Raw genomic sequence first — 26,466 nt, forward strand, 5'->3', positions numbered from 1 at the left:
TTTATGTTGTAGTGAATAATACAATTTATCAATGAGATATATGAAGACAATGACTCTAACATGTATAAGATAAGCATTCATATGGGCAAATCTGGATGCATGTAAAATGCATACATGAACTTTGCACTGTATTGCGACATATTACCACATATTTTCATCTTATATAATGTTGTTTCAATGTTTTATGATGTTTTAGGGGATTTTCTAAACAATCCTCCCTCCTCCGGTTCTAATTCTGTTTGGCAGAAAACGCCACTTTTTAGTGTTTTTAACATTACAAGAGCTACGAGACTCCAAAAAGGACAAGGTTAGGGGCCACGCTTCGGAATTTTTGAGACGAACCCGGCTGAGGTCGAAGAGGGAAACAAGGAGGTCAATAGGTTAGGAAAGAGGCCAGGTGGCGCGCCCCCTTTGGGCGCGTCACTGACACTATTTCCCATCCCAGGCGTCCAAATCTTTTCGCGAACCAACTTGTTTTGCCCTAAAAACTACTATATATACGACCCCGGGGCGTTTTGTCGAGGCTACGGTGGCATTGATCAAAACACATAAACAGAGAGTCAGCAGGCCATCGCCGGCGGAGATCGGAGGGGGGAAACGCTGCCGGAATCACCTCTGGTGGACTCCACCCACCTCCGGTGAAGGCATTAGGGCATCTCCAACGCTCCGACCCAAACGGGCGCGTTTTCGCGTCCGATTTTGGTTGTTTGGGTCGGCCTCCGAAGACGCGGATGGACGAGGACGTCTGTGGCTTTTTTTTATTCCCCAACGCGCGCAGTGACTCAAATCCCTATTCCTCTTCTCTAGCCATGTAGTAGTACTAGTTGGCCAAGAAACATCACAGCACAACGAGCTCGGCCCCGCCCCGCCCGTGCTCCGGTGACGAGCTCCGGCGACGAGCTCAGCGGCGTCCTGGCAGGCGACGCCCGCGGCCAGGTTCACCCGTGGCTCGTGCGGCCGGCTCCGGCCCCGTCCGTGGCCGTGCCCGCCCCCGCCCGTGGCGACGCGGCCGGCTCCGGCGCCGCCCGTGCGCACCCGGCCTGCTCCGTCGCCGGCCGGGCCGGTGCCACCCCCGCCCGTGGCCGGCTCCCGCCCGTGGCCGACGCCCCCGCGTGCCCGCCGCCCACGCCCATGCCCGACGCGACGTGGTCGTCGGGGCAAGCGCCGCCCCCGCCCATGCCCGCCTCGCCCGTGGCCGTCGGGGCAAGCGCCGCCCCGCCCATGCCCGCCTCGCCCGTGGCCGACGCGGCCGGCGGCGCCCGCCTATGCCCGCCCGCCCCGGCCGTGCCCGCTCTTGGCCGACGCGGCCTGCCCCGCTCGTGCCCGTCCTCGGCGGCGTCCTGGCAGGCGAGCCCCCGCGCGGCGCGGCCAGAGAGGCGAGGCGAGCCTCCGCCCCCGCCCGTGCGCGCACGGCCAGCTTCGGCTCCGCCCGTGGCCGACGCGGCCGGCGTCGTCCGCGCCCGTGCCCGTCGCGGCGAGCTCCATCCCCGTCCATGCCCGCTCGTGCTCGCGCTCGTCGCGGCGAGGTCCGCCCACGAAGGCGTGGCAAGCGGCCGGCGTCCGTTCCCGCGCCCATGCTCCGTTTCGGCCGCGGCGACCTCCGGCATGGACAAAAAAAAAGGGGTCGTCTTTAGCGGGGAGCCTCCACGCGAGCTCGACGGTGGCGGTTGGCCGGCGAGCCCTATTCCGGTGGGGAGCGAAGCCAACATCCATGGCAGAAAAAGAAAAGAGAAAGACAGAGGAGAGAGAAGGCTGTGGGGTCTGGGTGGATTGACTAGTCTGGCTGCCATGTGGGGTTTGGGAGGACACGCGCAGATAACCACGGACGTCCGCAGGCGTCCGGCTCGCCCCAAATTGCTCCCAAATTTGGTCCGGCTTTGGGTCGTGCCGGACACCACGAGCGATCCGTTTTTAATATGGGTCCGCGCGTTGGGAGCAGAGTTTTACCCAAACGGACCTATCTCGACGTCCGTTTTTGGGTTTGGGTGCCCCCGTTGGAGATGCCCTTAGCGCCATCTTCATCATCTTCATCAACATCTACAACAACTCTTCATCATCCCCCTTTTTAATTGATGATTGCATTTTAAGCATGTTTTGTACCGCTTTTTCATTAAGTTATCATTAAGTAGTAGTAGGAATTACAAATATGACCATAATCATGTTGGACAGCTCATATGGTACTAAGAACTATGAAAAACATGAGAGAAATAGATCCAGCTATTGCCACAAACCCGTAGTCGAGAGGTGGACTACTCCCACTTGATCATGGTGATGATGAAGAAGACGTTGGAGAAGGTGGACATCCCTCCAGTGGCGGCTCCGGTAGAGTTTCCCCCTCCAATCTCCGTTGTTGCAGCCTCTGTTTTTGTGTTTCTGTGATTCTGCGGTGCTCTCCTCCCTAGAGCTCTTCGGGGGCATATATATAGTGGTTTTTCAGTCAAAATACGTCAGTGGGCGAAAGAATCAAGTGATTTGGACGATCGATAGCTGAAAGAGCATGGGTGGCGCGCCCTACATATCTGGGCGAGCCACCTGGTCTCTTTTGGGCCTCAGGCCCCTCCAGGTGTGCTTCTAGGGCCCAGGTTGCTTCTCCTGATGGAAAAATGACCATCCAAAAATCCTAACTCAATTTGACTCCGTATAGGTCTCTGGAAGTGAAAAATACACAAAACAGGGAATTCTTGTTTTGCAGAGTTATAAACCAAATAAAGGGGATCATTGGTAAATTCCCATAAATCAATATAAAACATGGTATTATCATCATATATGTTGCAAATATGTGGGAATTCATACTAATAAAGGACAAAGTTCATGTATGCATTTTACATGCATCAACATCCCCAAGCTTAACCTATGCTCGTCCCGAGCATAAAGGTGATAAAACTAACATAAACTTTGGAATTTATTATGTTGCTTCTAAGTAACCATGCAAAGTCTTACAAGGTTCAGTCAATAAAGAATGACAATAAGTAACATGAATTCATAAAGTGATAACTCTTACATTCTAAAATAGATGCATAGTAGTAAATATCATTGTAAGAAAATGAATGATAAGTATTATGAATAATAAAGAATGCTTGGGAAAATCCTATAGAGATTGTTTGCAAGACTTTTTGTCCTCTCTTTTGTTTCTTTTTGATACTCTTGACTTTCGACCATAAGAAAGTAAGTAGGGAATATATGTGATAAACCTCCAACAAAATAAAAAGTAAAGAGAGCATAAAACAAGCTTTAATATGTGCGATTCATGTCAACTATACTCATAAAGATGTGGTACCATGCATCTCTTTGTTTCAGAGACACCAAAGACACCTACGATTCATGGGTTTGACCTCTGATAAGTAAGTATCGCCTCATGCACCAACACTTAGAAGACCACACCTCATATTACTATGCTTTAGATTATCACAGACCTTGCACATGTTTGTTTTAACCAAGAATAACACAAATGGGTACCTCCATGCAGCATGTACAAAGGACAAAATCAACTTTGAAAAGTACCATCTATCCTTAGCGGCGTCGAACCTTAAGTGCGTGGCCTTATGGGTTCGCGATTATGCGAACATGACTAGGTCCATAGCTAATGGTTAATAGAGGGATCCAGAGATCCATATTAGTCCCCACATATTCAATAACATCTTATCAAGGGAACCACTTATGTCACTCATATATAATTCCCATGTCCTGCGGTATCTTAGTTACCCGAGATTTGATCGTTGGTACCTTCATACCTTGTTCTTATCTCGTTACCGGTAAGTACTATTTTCTCGTCGTAATAGTGCACCCTCATGTGACCTAGTCACGAGCTTGAAAACGATTGAGTGCATATTACTGAGAGGGCCCAAAGAATATCTTTTCGTTACTTGGATGGACATTAATCCCACTCTTCATAACATACAACCCAATAAGTATCTTATAGAATACATGTGAGATAGCTTTATGATCACCCAATAACGAAGTGATGTTTGCAACAAGCTATGCATTCTTCCAATACCCTGGAGTTGTATAATCTCATGGTCAAAGGAATAGTATAGATGACAACGGAAAAGCTTTACAATTAGAACTATGTAACGCGGTCAATTGCTACGCTTTGATTAGGTCAAGTCCGTCACATTATTCCACATAATAATATGACCTCTCTAAAAATTGGGAATGAAATAATCTCACAAAAATTGGTGAAATCACAGCTTCAAGGAGACAAGGTGGTTTGTCTAGACTTCACAACATCGTGGGGAACACATGATGCTTGATCTCAAACTATTCCAAAAAAAAATTCCTCCCGTCCCTCTTGGTTTTGGTTTTTTTCTTTAATGGAGGCTAGATTTTTTTTCACCTCACCTAGTTGCGAGTTTATTGGGAATTAACATCCCTCTTCCCTCACACGTAAAGAATAAAATTTCCATGTGTCATAAATTCATAAACCTAATGGGTGGTAAACTCTCTTCCACATGTTGTCTAAAAGGCTTCAAAAGATCATAATGTCACAAGCCCAAATAAGGAAGCTATGCCAACATGTTCGTATGTGGTCTTAGGGCCGATTTAAGTGTGTCACAAGTATACCGGGTTTTTTTCTTGTTCTCGATATTAAGGGCTTGTTTATTTCTAGTGTATTTGAGGGAGTCGGAGGGTTTATGCTGAATCTCGGAAAATCACATTAGTTTATTCACTTATCCGGGTTTGGAAGGGATAATCTGGATATATCCCCGTGAATACTTTATTTTTGACGAGTGGTTATCATCGGTCGCCTGATCAGGGCCCCAAAAGTGGTCGTTTATTTGCCATCCGATCCGGATCTAATGTCCCTGATTAGTTCAAACATAGTTTTACATTTTCCTCCCTTGGTTTTACATAAACCAACCCGCAGTGTGAGCTATTCCACTTTAAAATATGCAAAGACATATCCCTCTAGCCCTAACTATCCGGACATTTACAACACATATGCCATCGTGGTGATTTACCCCAATATAAAGAGTACTACAACAAATGTCCCCACTCCGCATACAAAAAAAATACTATTACAACAAAATATTTGTTATATTTTTTAAAACTAATGTTACAAACATAAATGGTTAATCAACAAATAAATTTGCCACGGATTGATTAGCAACAAAAATCGCCAGCAGCTACCACAAAAAATCATAAACTATTACAACAACAAAATATGTGTTTGCACCCAATGAAAAAAAATGGTTAAGCAAACACTTACTTTGGTACATATTGAATTACAACAATAATTACCACATATTCAAACAAATTTAAAATTATTACAACAACGAAAAATTATGTGTTTGGAACATTTTAAAAACTACATAGACATCGCTGAAAAATCTGAGTAAACACATAACTTGAAGCAAACCTTGCAACATCTGACTTTTTTTTTGCCCCAACCAAATTCATATGAGTTCCTTACATTTTTATATAACTTACGCAGCGTCAAAAATGTAGACGAAAACACAAAGTTGTATTAAATGATCGGGTAAACAATACAACATCTCGTGTGTGCTTTGCTATAAAACTTAAATACATTTTGTTACAAAATGTGAACCTGCACAACACTGAAAAAAATCACCAAGCAAAACTAGTGTTTATCATCTTCCATGGGGTCCTGAACTCTTAAATTAGGCATCGCCAGCAAAAACACTGGCTCGCCTGAGCCCGTCGTTAGTGGGTCCCGCGACTTTGCATCCATTCCAACCGGTTCCTCTTTTTTCATGATTGAAATGGTCCGAGATCTCGTATTTGTAGCCACCATGGCCATGGCTACGTTGAACTTGAGTTGCAGAGCATCCATGGAGATGAAGTGAGGAATTAGTAAAAGTGGCAAAGCAACAAACAGGAGCAGCACACACATGGACACAATGGGCAGCTACAGCTGCAGCACGCCTTCAGAATGATTTGCAACAGCATAACAGGAATGCCGGGAAGACGAGATGCGGGAGGAGAAGATGACCACGTGGGCAAGCCCGTCATTCGCGGTGGGTTGCTTGAAGTGAGACGAGAATGACTAATCTTTTCTCTCGATCGGGCGACGGATATTAAGCGTTTTCCTTTATTTTTTTTCCTAGATTTAAAACTATCCACCATACTAGAATGCTTTTTGGAAAGATTATTTGAGAAGATGGAAGGAACACCAAATGCTCCCTCATCTCCAACTCTTTGGAGATGGAAATACGAGAGAAATAAAGAAGGCCTAACTGACCGATTCTCGTTCTTATTAATATATTTTTCTTGACGACGTGGGCTTAGCCCAGTGGTTGGGGTTGCAATGGTGCACCCCAACGACCGGAGTTCGATTCCCGTCAGGGACGAATTTCGGAATTGTCACGCCAAGTCCCGCTTCTACTATATCAAAAAGTGTCTAGTTCCTCCTAGACACGGTTTCATTTTTCTCGTTTCAAAAAAAAATATTTTTCTTGATTTTTTTTGAGAATATAAATTCTTCTTAATAAGAAGGCATAGCTCGAGAGATAAAAACCACTACATCAAATCGTTGTTTCAACAAGTGCAACCTGGGTATCTAAGGCCGGAGAAAAGGCACATTTCTAGCCCATCCGGTCTCCCCGTTCCTCTCCTCCCTTTTTCGCCCAGTCCCTTCGATCTTCTCCCACATTCTGACACATATCTTCTCGTCTTCCTCCTCTCCTCTACGGAACTAAGATATGATCGATTGGTGCGGAGAGTCTCTTTATGTATTTTTGGCACAAACGAGGCGCGAGAGGGGCGTCCACCTAATGCTAATGGAGGCAATTAATCAGGGCGTACGACGTCCGGCGCCCAGCTGCAATGCCACCTAGCTATCTACCTAGTGCGCCATGGTGCGCTCCGGTGAGGATGCACAATCCCCGCATCCGTCCATCCACAGGATCGATCTCCTCCCCACAGAAAATACTTCAGTTTACTTTTCGCTGCAGCTTCAGCTCGATCCTTCCAACGCATGCATCCTTGGAAAGTTAACCCGGCTGCATGCATCACCATGGTCGTACCGGGAAACCGCCTCCGGTTTGGGGGTATGGATATAGGAGATGTGGGGATCGGTACCTATACCAGGCGAGTGTGGTTTGACACGAAGGTACACGACGACGGCCGAAGTGGCCTCTCCACTAGGTATACCATGATACCATCTCTCGCGGCTGCGGTTCTTGCTTTCTCTGTGCCATCCCGTTTCATGGCAGGGAGGATAAGCTGGATGGTAGGCATGCATGCACATGTCAAGAAGGACTCGTACACCGACATTATACAATGTGCAACACTGCACCATAACCAACAAAAGGCACCATATCCCGTTGTTCGGTGCTCTACACATGAAAGAAAAGTGCCCTTTCTGAAGGACAAAAGCTCATGAAACTGCCGCAATCTGGCTGAGAAATCAGAACGGACGATATTGGCATATAGCATAGTGTGACTCTCTGCCACATCGGATTATGCTATACATCGAAGATGGTGATATTGTCTCTGGCAGCACCCAGGACCATTTCGCTTTCGATTTCGACCCTGTCGGCGTCGCGTCGCCTGAAAAGGGAAAACAGAGATGGACGTATCTTGGAATAAGGCCGGCACGGTGGTATACACCGGCAGGTAATCCAGCCATGGTACACCACACATTCCACGCCGCCTGACTGAGTTCCACATCTGATTTTCCCATGCACGCACTCACCGAAGAATGTTTTCTTTCTCAATGGTCAAGTCGTCTAAGAGAAAGGCTATGGAAAACAAAACCCGTAGACCAATTGGCTCAGCGAGTAGTTTAGCCGTTCCAATGGCCAACTCGCCTCCAATCCGCGATGCTCCCTGCTAGAACAACACCACCACTACCGGCCGTCCCACCAAGCAAATTAGTCGTATGCATGCGTAGCTTCTCCTCCTCCTACACACCTACGTACAATACACGGATCAATCGGTCATTGGATGAGCAACAACCGACGACAGCAACATAGACGTCGATCAGAATGATTAATCCCAGCCGCTTCTAGCTGCAGTTTTGCAGCTTTAGATTAACTAAATGGTAATGCTAACCATGTCATTACAAGATGATGACACATGCGATGGATATCAATCAATCATATAATATTCAATCTCAAGCAGTGCTCGCATGCAAAGCCAGAGAGCAGCTCGCGCGACCGATGGACGTCATTTGGAACAATGATTTGAGGCTTTTGATTCCAGATGCATGAGCTGTCAGCCTAAACTACCTGTGGCTGGAGTTCGAGGGCCACCGCGGCCTATCATGCGAGTGCGGATCTCTGGGATATCATCTGCTTTTCTTTTACTTTTGCAGGAAGGAACCATATAATCTTTTGTTGGAATGAAAATGGATCCTAGTTTTTTGTTCCATCCTATCCGTTGTGGCATACTCACTCCTTATCCATTAGTTCATGCATGACAGGTGCACACAAGTTTGGCATGCATACTTGGCTGAAAATCAATTTCCTATTCTGCTCAAAAGGATGGATGAAGAATTGATCAAAAATGCTAATCAATTGAATCAGTTCAAAAAAAGTATTAATTGCCACGGTCAAAATCCGGGAAAAAACACATGACGAAGAAACAAACTTGACAAACTCTGAAAAACCACACGGCAAAGAATACACTAGGAAAGACGTGTCCCCTCAGTTAATGTGGGCTAACTATCAATTACATTTTTTTGCCGGCAGAAGGAAGAAAACACCAGGCAAAGACTTTGTCGAGCTTCGGGGCAAAAACACACGGCAAAATCTGATTGCCAAGGGAATTTCTGCCGAGTCATCTTTGCCGAGTGTAAAGACTCAAAAGAGCCTTTGATGTGTTCCGAGGATTTCTTTGCCGGGTATTTTGCACACTCGGCAAACTTCATTTTTCCAGTAGTGCATGCTTGGCTGAAATTTAATTTCCTATTCTATTCAAAAGGATAGATGAAGAATTGATAAAAAAATGTTGATAAATTGAATTCAGTTCAAAGAATATTTATTACTTCTACTTATCCGGACTTCCTTTTTTTTCTTATCACTTTTCATATTAGCTATCATAAGGACAAAATTTTGACCCTTTGTTTCTAATTAGTATGCATATTAGCTTGCATTATGAGAAGCGTTTGAACAATATTACTGTATTACTTACTACGTCAATATTTACATGACACACATGCATTTTGAGATTCAACTTTGATAATATTGTTTTACTAAGAAAACAAATATAGGTTATGTACCATGAAACTAAAACGTTCAATTTGTATTTAAAAAATGGTATAATTTTATGGTAAATAACATGTAACTTATAATCATAACACACAAACAAGTATTTTGGAATACCAATTTAAAGATGTTAACTTCACATCATATAAAATACAGCATACTGCAATAGAGTAATTGCTAGTCAAAGCTAACACACAGAGTAATCTGAAATAAATGGATGGGGTACTATCTAAATTCCCTCCATCTACTGCCTCTTGTCCAAAATGTGTGGCCTATAATTATATGACAAAGCCAAACTTTGTAAAGTTTGAGTGCGCATATAGAAAAATATAAACATCTACAATATCAAATGCATATAATATAAAAATATATTCCATGTTCCAATAATACCGATTTGGTATTGTAGATGTTGATATATTTAATACAGTAGTATACTTGATCAAACTTTACAAAGTTAGACTTGACCGAAAAAATGTAAACATCATATTTTGGGCAGGGCGGAATATGTATAAAGCATTGACTTTTTACATTCCTCGATGCACCGGAATTGACTATTGATGTAACATAAGTAAAATTAATTCACTTTTATTTTATCACGGATCATTTGTTGTTCTTGCGTTTTCCATCTAATGTACTCTCTGCCTAATTTATCTTTCACTAGAAAGTTGTAACTCAACTATTGGCTTTATTTTAGACAAACGTGTTGCTCGGTTCCTCCTGAGCTAATTAGCCAACCAACACAGAGACTGATGCACTTGGCCAAACATTCTTTCGGGAGCAATTGTAGCCAAGTAGAATTTTCTCACCTTTTCTGAACGGAGTCATGGAGCATGTTCCTGCAAATGGAAACTGAACCTGGCATGCAGATGCAGCCGAGCATACCAGAAGAAGTGCGCGCAGCATCTCTCCTGATTCCTATATACAATTGATGCCTAACTCAACTGAATAATGGTCACCGCATATACAGTATTAGACTTGTCTACCCATAAACGTCATTTTGCACCCTCTTAGTTCTTCTCTGTTCCCTGAACACGGGACTGTGCTATCTGCTTTCCTTGTTCCTACTTCATGTTGTTGTCGTCTCTTCAGGAATCAGGATCAAGCATATGTGCGCGGAAGTCTCATCATGATGTTCTTGCTGTAACTGTGATCAATTCATTAGGTGTATTATGAGGATGTTTTGACACAAAGGACCACCTGCCTCAGTGAATTATCAAAAAAGACCACCTGTAAATAGAATTGACAAAAAAGACCACCTTCGTCGTGACGGAACGGCCCCCAGGCGACACTTGGAAGATGTCGCCGTAGCAGCTGGCGGCACGTTAGCTGCCAAGGTCGCCGTCAGGAGCCGTGGCGGCACCCTGCCACGTCACCTTGCCGCCACAGGCGGGAGCGGCAGGGCCCACCGTGGCTCGACGGCTCCTGACGGCGACCCTGGCAGCTAACGTGCCGCCACATGCGGCGGCGGCAAGGTCTGCCGCCAGCTGTTACGGCGGCATCTTCCACGTGTCGCATGGGGGCCGTTCTGCCACAACGAAGGTGGTCTTTTTTTGTCAATTCTGTTCACATGTGATCTTTTTTTGACAATTCACTGAGGCAGGTGGTCCTTTGTGTCAAAATTTCGTATTATGAGCATACAAAAGTATTGTCGAGAGAAAATATCAACATATTGTCTGCCCAGTAAGAAGAATATCTCGTGGCAACGTATACGGAAATAAACTGCTATGTGTTGACATTTGCATTTTATTTTCACACATAGATAAGCAGCACCACGATAACCAACCATTGGTTGAGTGTGGTGGTTGTTGTATCCTTAACCATTTGGTTGGTTACCGCTCATTTGGCATAATGGCATTGCAACTAAAGACAACATAAAACAAAGTTGGACTAGGCATTTCTTCCAAAAAAAAAATTGTACAATGGATGGATCTATTCATCATTCGTTCATTTTGGCTGTTCCTATGTGTGGGCCCATGTCCACCATCCTAAACGAGAAATTTAGATGTCATATTTCCTGGATTTATCCGGGAACCAAAACCATAGAAAATTTCACAAGTGTCAGTTTGGCTGCCATACATTGAAAACTCAAGATTTTCCCCCTTTTTCCTCCAAATGAAGACATAGCTCCGGTCTATGCATCGATTGATGCATGCAACCTTTAGTAGTTTTATTACCTTATTAAAGTTTAGCTCTTACAAGATATTACATCATGGCACACATGGTCATACATGTATAAACTATATAAAAACAAAAGAGAATATGACTCTACATAAACATGTCATCCTATGGTCAAAACATTGTAATCCTGAATTGTCTGCACAAAGAGATGAAAACATGAGGTCAGAGCTCATGTTTGTTGTCCTTCAAAATTGCAAAGGAAACTAGAATTCTTATTCTTTTGTCATCGACGTACCATATGAATATTTCCAATATTCCTTATATTCTCAAAATTTCTCTTATTTTCTTTTTTCCAAATGGGATATTTACCTTTCCTTTGATAAGTCCAATGCATTTTCCATCTACATCTATACCCACTCTCTTCAATTCTTTGAAATTCATCTATCTTGTTTCCTATGCACAAAAAGACACCTCTTATTCATCCGAAGTTTCTTGTTTATTAGTAACATGTGCATGTTATTACTCTATGCTACTCTCAACTATAATCAGTGGTTAATAACATCATAGATGGATTCATTATTTAGCTTGTAGACTCATTGTATCTTGGGAAATTGGATGTTAGAATAACTAGCTATGTTGCTCTATTCTCCTCTTTTTCATTAACTCACTGCCACAAAATCAAATTTAATGAGTTGGACGCTAAGTTACTCATGAAATTACTTGCACTATGAGTAGTCATAGAAAGATGACAATATGAGTTACCTTTTCTTACTATCTTTTTTTTCTTTGAGAAAATGGATTTCCTACAGAAGCATGCATTGGACAGGCAGCCCAACTTCTCAGCCCGACATCCAAATGGGCCTAGGCCTTCCCTACGAATAAGCCCAGCACGTGGCCCATGCAAACATTCTCGAGATCTGTCAGCACGAGGGCCCACCTAGCACAGCCAGTAGCCACCACGAAAGCCGCAAAAATTCATCGCCTCGTCATCCTCAGCTCCACTTTCCAGTCTTCAGTGACCGCCGCCGCCGCCGCCGCCGCCTCATCCCTCTCTCCCACCCACCCCCAGCGCCACCGCGAATGGCGACGGCGGTCACAGCCTCCGCGACGGCGGCGACCCGCTTCACGCGCCTGGCGGGCGTCGGCCTCCGACACAGCAGCTGCCGCCTCCGCACCGCCGTCCGCTTCCAGCGCCCGGGTCTCACCACCACCGCGCTCCTCCGGCCCACCGAGCTCAAGCCCAAGGACCTGGGCCAGCCCGAGACGCTCGACTACCGCGTCTTCCTCGTCGACGGCGCCGGCCGCAAGTTCTCCCCCTGGCACGACGTGCCCCTGCGCGCCGGGGACGGGGTCTTCCACTTCATCGTGGAGATCCCCAAGGAGAGCAGCGCCAAGATGGAGGTCGCCACCGACGAGGCCTTCACTCCCATCAAGCAGGACACCAAGAAGGGCAACCTCCGTTACTACCCGTAAGGACTCCCAACCGGAGGAAATTCGTCCCCAAATCATCCTGAAAATGTTGTCTTTTTCATGTTAAAATTGGAAGCATGTATATATATATTTAAGTTGATGGTGTAATAGTGAACCAATTGACTGATTAATTAGTAGAGGCCACGTGGTCGTTTTGAATTCCAATTTCATCATGATGAAATTGAGATGGTTGGTCTGAACTTCAATTTCATGATGAAATTTAGATGGTTGTTCTGAACTTCCATTTCATCATGATGAAATTGGGGGCCTTGAGGCCCTTTTCAACAACAAAGCATTTTTGTCCCAAGCAAGTTGGGATAGGCTAGACATGAAACCCAACAGAAACATATCGAAACCAAAAACTTAAAGAGAGAAATATGTACAAGAAAGTAAATTAAGACTCCGGCATACGGTTTGCTTATTTCCATGCAGTTCTACCAAGAGCCAAATCTCTAGGTACATTCCAATCCCTAGACTCCCTATTTACCGCTTAATCGAGAAAAATAGTTGAGGGCTACAGGCTCATCAGCGAGAAAAGAGTGGCATTAATTTACTCCCTCTGATCCATAATAAGCGTTGGGGCGATCAAATTTGAACTAAAGCTCCGACACTTTTTATGGATCAGAGGGAGTACCACTTTCAAGCTTTTCACTCGCATCTTAAGAACAAAGAATAAAGTAGATTATATATCAGTAACAATTCTTTCTTCCTGCTGTGCCACCAGAAATTCTATTTGTGTTTTTGGTTTTAGACCCTTAAGTCAACATAAATACCTAGTGCCTTACACAGAGAGGTCGGATGCCATCCTCATAATTTGCATGTGGTAAATAAAAAATATTGGCACCTTTATGGTTTTTCTAGGAAACTTTAGTTTACGGTTTTATAAAAAATGTAACTTTGGAAGAAAAACTGGGAGAATGGTAGTTCCTTTAATGCTTTTCTGTTGTGCTATAGTGGGGAAATGATACGCCACGGTATTCTTACATTAGTCGCATTCGAAGAGCTTTACTTCTATGCAGAAAGGTTGTAGTGGCTGCCATATGCTTTATTTTAGGGATTTCTTCAAGGTTTTATATTCTCCCATGTTTGGCAGTGGGATCACTTTTAAGTCTACTTTGGTTCCCTGTCCTCATATGCAAATCTCAGAATAGCAGATTTCGTGCGGACATACTTTTCAGGTTTATATGAAATTGAATTAGGCTGCTCTTGAAAAATCTCTACATTTAGATGGTGTGTTAGCTGCATAGTATGTTTGTTTTGTCACCAAAACCAACTGACAATAAGCTAGGTTGAACTGTTTAAAGAGTTAAAGTGTGTTCTTGTTGAATATCTACCACGCTTGATCATTTTTCTTGACAAAGGAGATCTTAAGCTGCTATGTTGTACCTTGTTTGAGCCTTTTTGAAGTGATATTTTTTCTTATCGATCTTTCAACTTGGTATAAGCTTCAACTGTGAAACTTGCGTTCTTGGCGAGGCAATTGAGACATTGAGATTATGCTGCTAGTACCCCTATTATAGACTTGTGCATGGAGATTCCTGATATTATCGCTTACATCAGGTACAACATCAACTGGAACTATGGGTTACTTCCCCAGACATGGGAGGACCCAACTGCTGCAAATGCTGATGTTGAAGGAGCACTTGGAGACAATGATCCTGGTAGTTAACTTTTTCTGTTCACCAAAGCATGATTTTATGCCTCTCTAATAAACCTTTCTCTTTACTTTTTTTCTCAGTTGATGTGGTTGAGATTGGTGAAAGACGAGCTAACATCGGGGATGTTCTTAGGGTGAAACCATTGGCAGCTTTGGCAATGATTGACGAGGGGGAGCTTGACTGGAAAATTGTGGCCATTTCTTTGGATGATCCCAAAGCAGCTCTTGTGAATGATGTGGATGATGTTGAGCAGCATTTTCCAGTATGACTGATATCCTTGTCCTTGTTCTCCTTTGGTATCTGCTGCCTAGTTCTCCTTGATGCAAAGTCGGATATGTACATGTCACATGAGCACCGTTTTCTGTTTCTAGTTTTGATCTTGGCTAAGTAGCTTGTAAGCAAAGCAAATTTAGTTTTGCATTCATAGCCTTGAAAAAAAAACAGAATGGCACTCCTGGTATAATTAATCAACCCTAGTCATCTCCCACATGTTTTTCTAGCAATCGCTTGTGGATTTCTATGAAGCCTTTTCCTGTCTGTGGTTGTTAGGTTTACAACTTCAGACTTGAGACCAGTTCCATTTTAAGCATTAAAACAAATTTCAGCCTGTTTTACCTCCTCAGTATTTTACATTTGTTTTGACCTGCAACTTTGCTATTCAGGGAACATTGACTGCTATCAGAGACTGGTTCAGAGACTACAAGATACCAGATGGTAAGCCTGCCAACAGATTTGGCCTCGGCAACAAGCCCACAAGCAAGGTAAGTTTGAGCTTAGCTTGTTCATTGATACCCTGAAACGCAGCAGATAATTTTGCATTCTGATGGTATTCCTTCTTTGCCATGACTAGGCATATGCCCTGAAGGTCATTGAAGAAACCAATGAATCATGGGAGAAATTGGTGAAGAGGAAGATTCCTGCTGGAGAGCTCTCACTAGCCTAAGACCTAGGTCCATGAGCAGCCAACATATCCATTCTTTCAGCATGCTGTTTTTATGTGATATATGCATTGCTTCTTTCATCTGGGAAAACTCTTTGCAAACCTGCTGCATGTAACAGGAATAATCTGATTTGAGTGAATAAGGAATTTCCGAGCAAGTTTTTCAGAAGGGAACCAAACCGAATGTTCTTTGTCGGGATGAATTCGTTGCCTGGGAAGTTGGAAAATTGGGCTGGCAAAACGTAGTTGAGTCTCACTCCTCCTCTTTTTCAGAAGTTTGTGCGTTCCATGCCATGGCCATACCTCTCGGGTCTGGGCTCTATTTTTATTGGTTGGAAGGCAAACCTATGTGAATGACTGGGCTGGGCTGAGCCGGGCTTGGGCTGTTTAGGTAGTCAGGGCTGAGCCGTAGTAGGGTAGCATGGCCGGCCGCTGCATGGGCGTAGCAGCGTTCGGTAACCGGTACACACGTGTCCTGCTCCGGGCTGTCCACGGCACCGGAATCCTCCACCTATCTCTTTCTCTCCGCCCTTTTGGGATCCTCCGACCGAATCATTGCGCGCATGCACACTGCCTTCGGTTGATAGCTCAGCTCGGCAGAAGAGAGTGAAACAATGACGCGACACTTCTCGGCGGCGGCGGCGGGGGTGGTGCAGCGGTACTACTGCGGCGGCGCGTGCGACGGCCGGGAGGACGGCGCGGTGCAGGCCATGCTGCAGTGCCAGCGGGTGAGCGACTTCCTCATCGCCGCCGCCTACCTCTCCATCCCGCTCGAGCTCATCTACTTCGCCTCCTGCGCCGACCTCGCCCCGCTCAAGTGGCTCCTGCTGCAGCTCGCCTCCTTCGCCGTGCTCGGCGGCACGACCCACCTGCTCGCCGTCTTCTCCCACACCCACCCGCACTCATCCGGCCTCCTGCTCGCCTCCACCGCCACCAAGCTCCTCGCGGCCCTCGTCTCCTTCGCCACCGCCGTCTCCCTCGTCATCTTCATCCCCCGCCTCATCCGCGCAAAGCTCCGGGAGGCGCTCCTGCGCGCCAAGGCCCGCCAGCTCGACCGCGACCTCGGCATCGTCCGCCGCCGCGTCGAGGCCACCTCCCGCGTCGTCCGCATGCTCGCCCACCACATCCGGAGCTCCCCGCCGCTCGACGCGCACACCATCCTCCACACCACCATGCTCCACCTCGCCGACGCCCTTGTGCTCCACAGCTGCGCCGTCTGGATGCCTGGCCACGACGCCGGCGCCGATCTCCACCTGGTGCACCAGCTCAGCCTCAGGGGCAAGGGCCCTGTCAGCGTCGTGCTGGGCTCGCAGCCTCCTATCTCCCCAGATGACCCCGACGTGGTCGACGTAATGGCCAGCGAGACCGCCAAGGTGCTCAGGCCACGCTCGGCACTCGCCACGGCAAGTAGCGGTGGCCTCCAGCCACCGGGAGCCGTGGCTGCCATAAGGATTCCCATGCTCAAGGTTTCCAATTTCGACGGGAGAAAGGCACCGGTGGCAAGCTCATATGCCATCTTGGTGTTGGTTCTTCGCAACAAGCTGGAAGGTTACACCAGTAGCAGAGAATGGGGCAGCCAAGACCTGGAGGTTGTGCAGGTGGTCGCCGATCAGGTCGCCGTGGCGCTCTCCCACGCGGCCGTCCTGGAGGAGTGGCAGGCCATGCGCGAAAAGCTCGCCGAGCAGCACAGGGCCCTGCTGCACGCCAAGCACGAAGCCATGATGGCGACCAATGGTATCAACAACATCCAGAGCGCCATGTGCCACGGCATGCGAAAGCCGATGTACTCGATCATCGGGCTGCTCTCCATGGTGTCGCAGGTGGATAACATGAGCCCCGAGCAGAGGCTCGTGGCCGACACCATTGCCAGGACAAGCACCCTGTCCTTGGCACTGATGAACGATGTCGCCACGGAGACGTTGACAGTGAATCGCAGGCCATTCGGCCTCCACTCCCTGATCAAGGAGGCGATGAGCGTGGCGGGGTGCCTAGCCGGTTGCCAAGGAGTTGGTTTCTCCTACCAGCTGGAGAATTCCTTGCCGGCGTGGGTCGTCGGCGATGAGACGCGAGTCTTCCATCTCCTACTGCAAATGGTGGGTGCTCTGCTTAGCCAGCAGCGCAGCGACGCAGGGCGTCTCTTGTTCTCTGTCAGTACTTGCACTGCGGGCCAAGAGGATTGCATCCCGGCGCAGCCAAATCTGTCTCCAGGTTGCAGCATCTGTGTCAAGTTTCAGGTTACCATGGAAAGATCAACTGGGTGCAGCGAATCTCCCAGCAGACAGGTCTGCTCTCAGATCAGCCTGTGCAAGTTTCAGGCTGCGATGGAAAGATCAGTTGGGTGCAGCCGATCTCCTGGTAGACCGGGCAGCTCTGAGATCAGCATGTGCAAGAAGATTGTGCAGGTTGGTATACCAAAAGAAATTTTGTAGCTAACGCCTAACGGCTGTTTATTTGCACAGCTAGCTAACACATGACCTGAATGGTTCATTTCTTCAGATGATGAATGGTAGCATGCGGTCGGCATCAGATGGAGAAACCATCACCCTCTTTCTGCAGTTCCAGCTGCAGCAGTCAGGTGTGTGCCGAACCCCATCGTCCGTTCCGCGCCTCGATGGCCTGAGGATCTTGCTCGCAGATGGCGATGGCATGAGCCAGGCGGTGACGCAGAAGCTCCTCGAGAAGCTTGGCTGCCAGGTCACACCAGTTTCGTCAGGAGCCCATTGCCTGACCTTACTGGGGAACGCCGACTCTTCTTTCCAACTCCTCTTTCTTGACCTTGACATGGATGCGTTTGAGGTGGCCCTCCGGATCAGGGAGCTCAGGAACAGGTGCTGGCTTCTCATTGTCGCAGCTCTCGCCGTGAGCGTCGACGACAGCGTCCGTGAGATGTGCCGTCAGTCGGGGATAAACGTCTGATCCAGAAACCCGTCACGCTGGCGGCACTGGGAGCTCAACTCTACAGAGTCCTTCGGAACTGATGATTGTATTGGTCTCAGGTATTGGTGCCTGTTTTGTATCCGTCACAAGGCAATGAGCTGATCCACAAGAATCATTAAGAGAAACATGAGGAAAGAACGACAAGAAGTATTGGTAGTTTCCAGTAGTTTGCACATATAGTTCATATTGATTCTGAGTGTAGTTTGCGAGAATGCATTTCGGAGGACGAAAACATGTATGTGCGGGAAAATAAAGGGGCGTGAACTAAAATCGAAAGTAGAGAAGGGGCAGCATACACTCACCAGCCACCAGGATAGGAGCAATATCCCACGGAGGAACAGGAGAATCTCCAACTGAGAATGTATGTTTTATGCAAGCATGTTATGTCTTGTGTTATGCTCTGTACTGTTGTATTGCTGCTGCTTGTACGATCTTATTATCATCAGGTTTCCTCACTGAAGCAGCATGCAATTTGCATTCGCTGGTACTTGCAAACGGTGCCGTCCTTGCACCAGTAGCACACACAAAACATAGCTTGGAGCAGAAAGAAAACTAAGGATGGAATAATTTCGGGGTAGAAAATAACAAGAAGGGGATCCAAAACTACTACAACACCATCTCTGGTTCTTGCTGGTCAGCAACCCATTAAAAAGATGAAGATGCATGAATCAAATTATCTTTATCACACCATCATCCATCAAGCAAACAATATTAGATCTACTGGATTCTTACAGTTGAAAAATGCAGAGCTAACATCACTGATACAGAAGTTGTCAAACAATTTACAAATCGGTTGAGCATCTGAATCATTTCCATGATCTTCTAAATCTAAAGAAAGAACAAAAGTAGCACCTATGAATCTAAAGTAAGTGATAGAGTCACTAGACGCAACAGACAGTCATGCACATTGTACTCTGCTACAGCATACCGACGCTGATCATTACTTGATAGGGCCTTGCCAGTCAGCAACATGCAGATCTACTAGATCAGCCGGCAGCGCACCTAGCTGGTTCGGCACACCTCATCAGCTTCTACCTGCAGGAGTGTTGGGACAACATGAGTGGATACAAACAAGGGAAGAAGATATCTCACAGACTCGCACAAAGTTTGCTCAGATTTTTTCTAAGAGTTGTGTGGCAGGCCGCGAGCATGGACAACCTAAACCAGCAACCGGAATTGAACTGATGAACTTGACATACAGTAAGCTCTGATAAGTAGATGTAATATCTTCCGCAATTTCAACGAAAGCTGATGAAATCTTTAGTAAACAACGAGGGTAACAAACATTAAGGATCATTGTTTTATGTAGGGTTGAAAATGAAACGGAAACGGACGGAACAATGCTTTATCGTTTTTGTTTCCCTCTATCTTATCGGAATCGAAAATGAAATCGGAAACCCCGGAAACGAATATGAAAACGGAAATCATCGGATATGAATACAGAACGAAAACGTAGCGGATACGTTACGAAAACGAATATTTGCCACAACACAATGCGGTATAATACCGATTTGTAGACAGAAAGACACACATAAATAAAATAATAATAAGACAAGATATATCACTTAACTTCGACAAGCGGCAATTCAACATAAAGTAACACACATAGTTTAACGGCTGCATGCACACGTAATTATACAAAGTGATTAGGGTTAGAGTAATTAGTGGACTTGATACGTGGCCAGGTCCAGTTTCATGTGTAAATATAGGCCTACTAAATGCACGAGCCTCTCTAGGTTATATTTTCGAAAACTTTCCGTATTTATTTTTCCGGAATTTCCTCTGCCGTTTTCCTTTCCGTCGGAAAGGGCTCCCTCGTTTTCTTTTCCGTTTCCGTTTATGATTTTGCCGTTTCCGTTTCTTTTCCTCTAAATGCCGCTTCCTTTTCCGTATTTGGCCCTCCATTTCCTTTTTCTTCGGAAACAGAAGGAAAGTTTCCCTTTCATTTTCAACCCTAGTTTTATGAAAGACGGAAATACTGCTCTAAATGGAGTTGAAGGCAAGGACCTACATATCCCAAGTAGGTACAAGACGAGAGTTCCACTGCGCTCGGATCACTGACCAAAGACTACGATGAGATGGTAAATTCAGATAATGCAAGAAAGCTTACTATGAAGTTATGAACTTCACTATAAACCTGCAGCCGGTCACAAAAGAGATGGAAGTCCTATAATTATTGAATCAGCACTGTAGATATTCAGAAGATATTTCAATTGGGGTTTTTAAGATGACTCGGGTGCTCTCAGGAGTATGAAACCAATATTACCAATGTATAGATAGATTATCCTTCTACGCTTTTGCATGGACCAAGAGTTCCAGACAGCACCACACAGATTGTAACACACATTGCGAACATAAAGTGTTTCTGCGTTGGTTGTACCTTAATATTAGGTAATGTCAGTATACATAAATAAGCTGGCAGGCTCTTATACCCAAGCAGGATGCATTGCATTTGAATCAGAGATTGAGCTATGAAATGCTCTAGACTTGGGCAAGCAAACAAACCGAAACCTTTTTTTAATGTGGCAAAAGGTTTGCTGTTTCATTGATTAAGATAGAAAAGGAAGCATAGTTCAGTACAAGGCCGAGGCCAAAACCTAAAACTCCAAGAAACCAACCTATTTTAGCTCGCTCAAGCTTAGCTCTCTCACAGTTTTTCTGAGAAGATGTTACTTTCTTGTAGTGAAAGGGAGCATAATGCAGAATTTTACAATATATTCAAGCATCGGAAAGCGGCAGTTTATGTACTAATTCTGTGTAAAAATAAGTTATACCACACACCGGTGCTATTATTTTTGACAAAAAAATCCAGTAACCAGCATGAAAACTCTATCCAATCAACTTTACTGTAATTGAGCCTAACAGACACTAAACAACAGAATGCGCAGCAACTGCAAACTGATTACCCAGCAAGAAGTTAAACTAGTGAAGCAAAGAGCCTAGCTTCCCTGCAGATCAGATGCAAGGTGACAGTTGACAGCCATACCCGAGCTAGGGGCCGAGGCCCTTAATGGCGTCGAGCAGCAAGCCATAGACGTCCTTAGCCAGATCGTGCCGCCTCATCTGCGAGCGCACTTCTGCATCAAGCTGCTGCCTCCACCTGGTTTCGATCGACCTCGCGTTTTCTGTTCCTAGCAGCGACAGACCCTTCTCCAGGGACACGCCGGACAGCGCCAGACCATTGGTCTTCCAGTACGCGTCGAGCACCTCGGTGGCTACCGGGAGCATGGCTGCCGCGTCCGGGACAGTGCGGCGCTCCCTGTCCCTGGCCTGTTCTTCCACCGGTGACGGTGAGTTGTCCTCGTCAGACAGGCCGACGCGGGCGCCCCAGACCTTGCCGCAGAGGTCGCGCACGCGGAGCTCGTGCTTGCCCGCGGCGGCGGACGGCGCCGCGTGCTCGTACTTGCTCTTGAGCCGCTTCAGCTTGTAGTAGACCTTGTCCTGGTCGATGTGCGGGGAGAGGGAGCCCCTGAGGTACCCGAAGAGCGCGCCCATGTCCGGGAGCCGCGGGACGTGCCCGTTGCGCGCGCGGAAGGCGGCGGCGCCGGTCAGGAGCGCCACCTCGTCGGCGTCGCTCCAGAGGCGCTGGACCGCGCCGTAAGATCTGGACCCCAGGGCCGCGCGGGGCGCGCCCGCCGCCAGCACCGCCAGCGCCGCCGCCTCCTGGAACGCGCGGGGCCTGCGCGCCGCCGCGGCGGAGGGCGACGCCGAGCCCTGGAGCGCGCGGGGCCGGCGCGCGGTCACCGCGGCGGATTCGGGGCCCGCGCGGCGCCTGCGCTTGCGCTCGCTCTTGCGGGGGCTCGGGCTGGGCTCCGGGCGGCGGTCGTCCAGGCGGAACCTGGGGCGGGACGAGCGCATCGTCGACCCGGGAGGGGAGGGGGAGGAGGAGGCGCTCCGGCCGTCGGCTTCCATGGCGCTCGGGAACCGGTTCCGGGATGGCAACGGCGCGGACGTGGGCTTTGGCGTGCGCGTCGTGGCCTAGTGGGTTGTAGAGTGCTCGGGTTGGCCAGACCAGAGGCAGACCAGAGCGACTCTACTGTTCATGTCGGTTTTGTTTTAGACAGAAAATCCTACTCCTGACTTGTGTAGGATCCTCTCGTTAGGTTCAGGTGAGATCAGAAAAATGGGATAAAATTGTGCAACATACTTATGGACTGTACCTACAACTCAAAAAAATAGCTCAAAACTCAATCAACATTTAGAGAGCTAAAAAAGATAAGAGGTAGTTGCACCACTAGTATAACAACTTGTCTTCTATGTGCATTTTCATACAACATGTTTGAAAGTGTGCTGCACTGGTACAAAACGATGCCAGTGAAAGTCATACAATTCAATCTGGTGGCGACACGTGGCCGTTTCCAGGCGGGAGATGAGTCTTTTTGATACAGCACTGAAGAAATCTGATAATTGCGAACAAGTCCTCGAGGTCTCTCTCTCTATAACAACGCACACACCACGCATGACGTAAGGTGGTTTCCTTTCTCGTCGTGGTGCGAAGTTGGCGACGACGGAGGCGATTTTGTGGGCGGGGGCGGAGGAGATGGCCGACGATCCTCGCCGGTGACGATCGTTGCGAGGAACCTCCGCACTACGGTAAGCCTCGTCATCTTCTCTATTTCTCGTCTTCTTCTCCGTGGAGCTGCGCGATGGCCATGGATGTCGCCAAGAAGATGTTGGCCATATGTGAATGATTTGAGGCGCAAAATTAGTCGAAATCGTCGTTGTAGTGCTTAAGGATTGGTTTGGGAAAGGTTTTGACCGATATGGTTGATTTTTTTTGGTGGCAAATAAACTTGATCGGGAAAGCTTCGATTTTTTCAGATGAACAAGTCGATTCAGATCCGATGAATGCATCTACTCCATTACTGCTATTGTGTTTGTAACAATGTAGCAGTAATTCATGTATTTTTACACAGTTAAGGTCCAAATTGAAGCTGCACAGGTTAACTGAATATCAAGTTTGCACTTTTAACTGAATTTTGATAGTTGCAGTGCTAACTGAATTTTGACACTTGCATTCTGTGCAGATGATCCTGACAGGTTTACAATTGAGATGGATCACAATGAGTTTTTCTGTGGTCTCAAGGAGCATTTGCAATTTGTTTGTGTTGCAACACTGATACTTTCTCACTTCAGTGTCTTGAGGATTTTGTTAAGCAAGGAGGAAATGAGATGACAAACAAAACAAAGTTCTACTGGTGTGTTCCTAGGAGTGACATGAGAGATGAATTGTGTCTTATTCAGAATGATGGTGACATTGTTCCAATGATGGCTGCTCTAAGAGATGTGAAGACACTGTCAATTATGGTGGATCATAACAATTTTTTGCAGGGGCTCAGGGCTCAGGACAGATGTCATTGTGCCAATTCCTAGCAAATACACATGAGTTGGAGATGCTTGCAGAGCAAGAGAAAGAGAAATGGAAAGAGATTGATGAAGAATTGTCTCCTCTGCATGTCTTTCATCAACAGAGTTACATAGTGAGGATGAGGATGATGGTGACACTGACAGTAATTTCTATGACAGTGATTGTGATGCAGAAGATGCTGATGATGATCTGTTTCTAGATAAAATTGACAATGATTTTAATGACAACAATGAGTGCACAGAGATAGTTGAGTGTGAGGATGATGCTAGTCTTGATCATGATAATTTGAAACTGACAAATGAGCAACAGAAGCTTCTGGAATACAAGTTCAAAGAATTCAACCATGTAGTTGACATGGCAACCCATGTCTTCAAAGTAGGCATGTTATTTTCTAGCATGGCTGAATTTAGGAAGGCTTTGACAACTTATGGTGTGAATGAGAGAGTTAAGATTATGAAGTCAAGGAATGAAGCAACTAGGCTTGAGGCTCATTGTGAGAGGTGCTTGGGAGTTGAAGTCACGCTGACTCCTTTCCTCACTCAAATATTCATTGATGTATTTAGAGATAACCAAAAACTAGGATTGCAAGCATTTGCAACCAAAGTTCAAAGAAAATTCAATATGTGCCCAAACATATTTAAATTAGGAAGGGAAGGAAGGCAACACTTAGCATAATTCATGGGGATAAAAAGGAGCAGTTTGCCCTATTACGTGACTATGGTCAGGAATTGAGGAGATCAAACCACAGGTCGAGATTTTTCCTAAGCACCAACCAAATTACCGAAGCTACGAGATCACTGTTCCCAAAGAGCATCGACCACATTATATTGGTCATATGATGCATGTAAGAGGGATTTCTTGGAAGGTTGCGAGGCCTCGATATGCATAGATGGATGTCACATTAAAACAAGATCCAAAGGAAATATGTTGACTACTATTAGCATTGATCCAAATGATCTGCATCTATCCTATTGCAATGGGACTATTAAAAGTTGAGCGCACTAGCTCATGGGAATGGTTCTTGGCAACACTAAGGGATAATTTGGGAATTACAAACACATGCCCTTTCACAATCATGAGTGACGGGCGGAAGGTATGTAAACCAAAATTCATAACATAACATTACATTATATCTTTATTCGGAGAAACTAGGACAACGAAACTAGATCAAACTAGGACAAACTAGGACACTAAAACTAGATCAAACTAGGACACTGAAACTAGATCAAACTACAACACATGGCTACCATTCATCAACCTTGCCCTTGCCTTTACCAGTCACTGCCTCTTTGACCTTCTTCGTGCCATTCTTTAGCCAGCACAAGATAACCCCAGCTTTAACCTTTTCTTGAAGATTTGGTGGCACATAGTAGGGCAGCAGCTCTATGGGTCCTCCTTCCCTCGACTTGGGGTAGGCATGTTATTTTCTAGCATGTCCATGGAGACGGATGGTGCGACGTCGTGTCGTTGTAGAGCCGACGACCGCCGCTGCGTCCGCGCACATGAGTTCATCGCCCGAACTCATGTCTTCATCTGACACGGTTTCTTGATCTGGTGGCAGCGCGCCCAACAGTTCCTCCAAGATGTGCAGAGGCACTTGAGTAGGGCACTTGTGGGTGCGGTTCCACTTTTCGCCGCACGTGAAGCACTGCCCCTTGGACTTGCGGAACGCCACGAGAGCTTCCAGCTTGTCGTCCCAGCGAGTCGCGTCGCTTTTCTTCACTTCCTCTCCCGGACTGGTAGCTTGGCCCTGTCCAGTATTATGAGTTGGTACGGTAGCTGGAACGCCCTGAATATCGATGCAGTTGTTGTTGCTTGACATTCTCGTGCTCCGTTTCCTGCAATTGTGCCAGAAGACTAGCAGTATCGACATCATCTGGAAGGTGCAGTAACACAGGAGCACGAATTTTAAGCAGCAGTTTTTTTTTGGTGTTGCATATATAACGAGAGATGTGTGTTGTCAAAAAAAATTAGGATTTTTAAACATGTTTTTTGTCTTAAAAAAATTAATCTATCCTATCAAAAACAAGATCTACCCAAGTTATCCGCCCGTACCGATACCCGCTAAATCCTGCGAATCGTCAGGATGGATTCGACCTCAAAAGGAAATATCTTTATTTCGTTGCAACAAATGCTATCCAATAGAAAGTGAAAACACACAAGTCTCTCAACAAAGAACCAGTAAAACCTCCAAAATAAAAACACAACAAATTTTCATTTGAAATCCGTTCTTGATTCACGTGCAAACTCTGACTAATATGCACACACACGAGACAAACAAACAATTGATTCACGTTGCTGGGCTTTTATGGTTCCTTGTCCTCCATCCTGAGTGAAGCTAGCCCACCAAAACGCAGATGGAGGCCCATTCGGGACAAGGCAAAGGAGGCAGGCATGGGCACTGTTTGGGCCAGAAGTAGGCATGTCTAAGAAAAAACCAGAAAACTACCAAAATTTAGGTAGAAAAGGTCTCATTTTCGTCCCATTTCCGTCGTGTCTTAGTGGATTCCTTTGGTTTTTCCGGTTCAGCCCGAATAGGCACGAATTAGGACGGTTTAGTCCGGTTTGCCTAGTACGAGGCCATAGTTTGGCACGGTTTTCTAGTCTATCTCGCTGCGAGGCTAGTTTGGGACCGCTACAAGGCCTCTTTCAATGAAATTGACGTGGTGTTGCCTACAACGCTACTGTTGGGATCCTCCTTATGCATGCTTTGCTGTTTGAGAACTCGATCCAACAATACTGACAGTTAAACTAATAGACGTGTCCCAGCGGCCGACGGGACTATCGGGACGATGATGGGAAGTACAT

General features: G+C 46.3%; 3 protein-coding genes across 3 annotated transcripts; 2 read left to right on the forward strand and 1 right to left on the reverse strand.

The window, feature by feature from the left end:
* The first annotated feature begins 12,350 nt into the window (after positions 1–12,350).
* Positions 12,351–15,532, forward strand: LOC124693272 (soluble inorganic pyrophosphatase 6, chloroplastic-like). The gene is made up of 5 exons (XM_047226748.1): positions 12,351–12,754; positions 14,316–14,416; positions 14,494–14,675; positions 15,076–15,174; positions 15,264–15,532. The coding sequence occupies exons 1-5, from the start codon at positions 12,366–12,368 to the stop codon at positions 15,354–15,356; spliced, it is 864 nt and encodes a 287-aa protein (XP_047082704.1). The 5' UTR covers positions 12,351–12,365; the 3' UTR covers positions 15,357–15,532.
* Positions 15,533–15,967: 435 nt separating this feature from the next.
* On the forward strand, positions 15,968–18,269 carry LOC124688547 (ethylene receptor 4-like). The gene is made up of 3 exons (XM_047222211.1): positions 15,968–17,587; positions 17,669–17,755; positions 17,850–18,269. The coding sequence occupies exons 1-3, from the start codon at positions 15,968–15,970 to the stop codon at positions 18,267–18,269; spliced, it is 2,127 nt and encodes a 708-aa protein (XP_047078167.1).
* A 763-nt stretch (positions 18,270–19,032) lies between these two features.
* Positions 19,033–22,202, reverse strand: LOC124690773 (STOREKEEPER protein-like). The gene is made up of 2 exons (XM_047224110.1): positions 21,277–22,202; positions 19,033–19,325 (listed from the first exon to the last, which is right to left on the reverse strand). Exon 1 carries the CDS (start codon positions 22,200–22,202, stop codon positions 21,282–21,284), a length of 921 nt encoding a protein of 306 aa, XP_047080066.1. The 3' UTR covers positions 19,033–19,325; positions 21,277–21,281.
* Between the last annotated feature and the right edge of the window lie 4,264 nt (positions 22,203–26,466).

Source organism: Lolium rigidum, chromosome 2, assembly GCF_022539505.1.
Source record: "Lolium rigidum isolate FL_2022 chromosome 2, APGP_CSIRO_Lrig_0.1, whole genome shotgun sequence".
Taxonomy (NCBI): Eukaryota; Viridiplantae; Streptophyta; class Magnoliopsida; order Poales; family Poaceae; genus Lolium; species Lolium rigidum.

Bases quoted from the DNA above. Each gene is read 5' to 3' on its own strand.
- LOC124693272 (XM_047226748.1), top strand. From the start codon at position 12,366: ATGGCGACGGCGGTCACAGCCTCCGCGACGGCGGCGACCCGCTTCACG. The intron at 14,417-14,493 runs GTAGTTAACTTT...TTTTTTTCTCAG, and splicing joins ACTTGGAGACAATGATCCTG to TTGATGTGGTTGAGATTGGT. The intron at 15,175-15,263 runs GTAAGTTTGAGC...TGCCATGACTAG, and splicing joins GCAACAAGCCCACAAGCAAG to GCATATGCCCTGAAGGTCAT.
- LOC124688547 (XM_047222211.1), top strand. From the start codon at position 15,968: ATGACGCGACACTTCTCGGCGGCGGCGGCGGGGGTGGTGCAGCGGTAC. The intron at 17,588-17,668 runs GTTACCATGGAA...TGCAAGTTTCAG, and splicing joins GCATCTGTGTCAAGTTTCAG to GCTGCGATGGAAAGATCAGT. The intron at 17,756-17,849 runs GTTGGTATACCA...TCATTTCTTCAG, and splicing joins TGTGCAAGAAGATTGTGCAG to ATGATGAATGGTAGCATGCG.
- LOC124690773 (XM_047224110.1), bottom strand. From the start codon at position 22,202: ATGGAAGCCGACGGCCGGAGCGCCTCCTCCTCCCCCTCCCCTCCCGGG.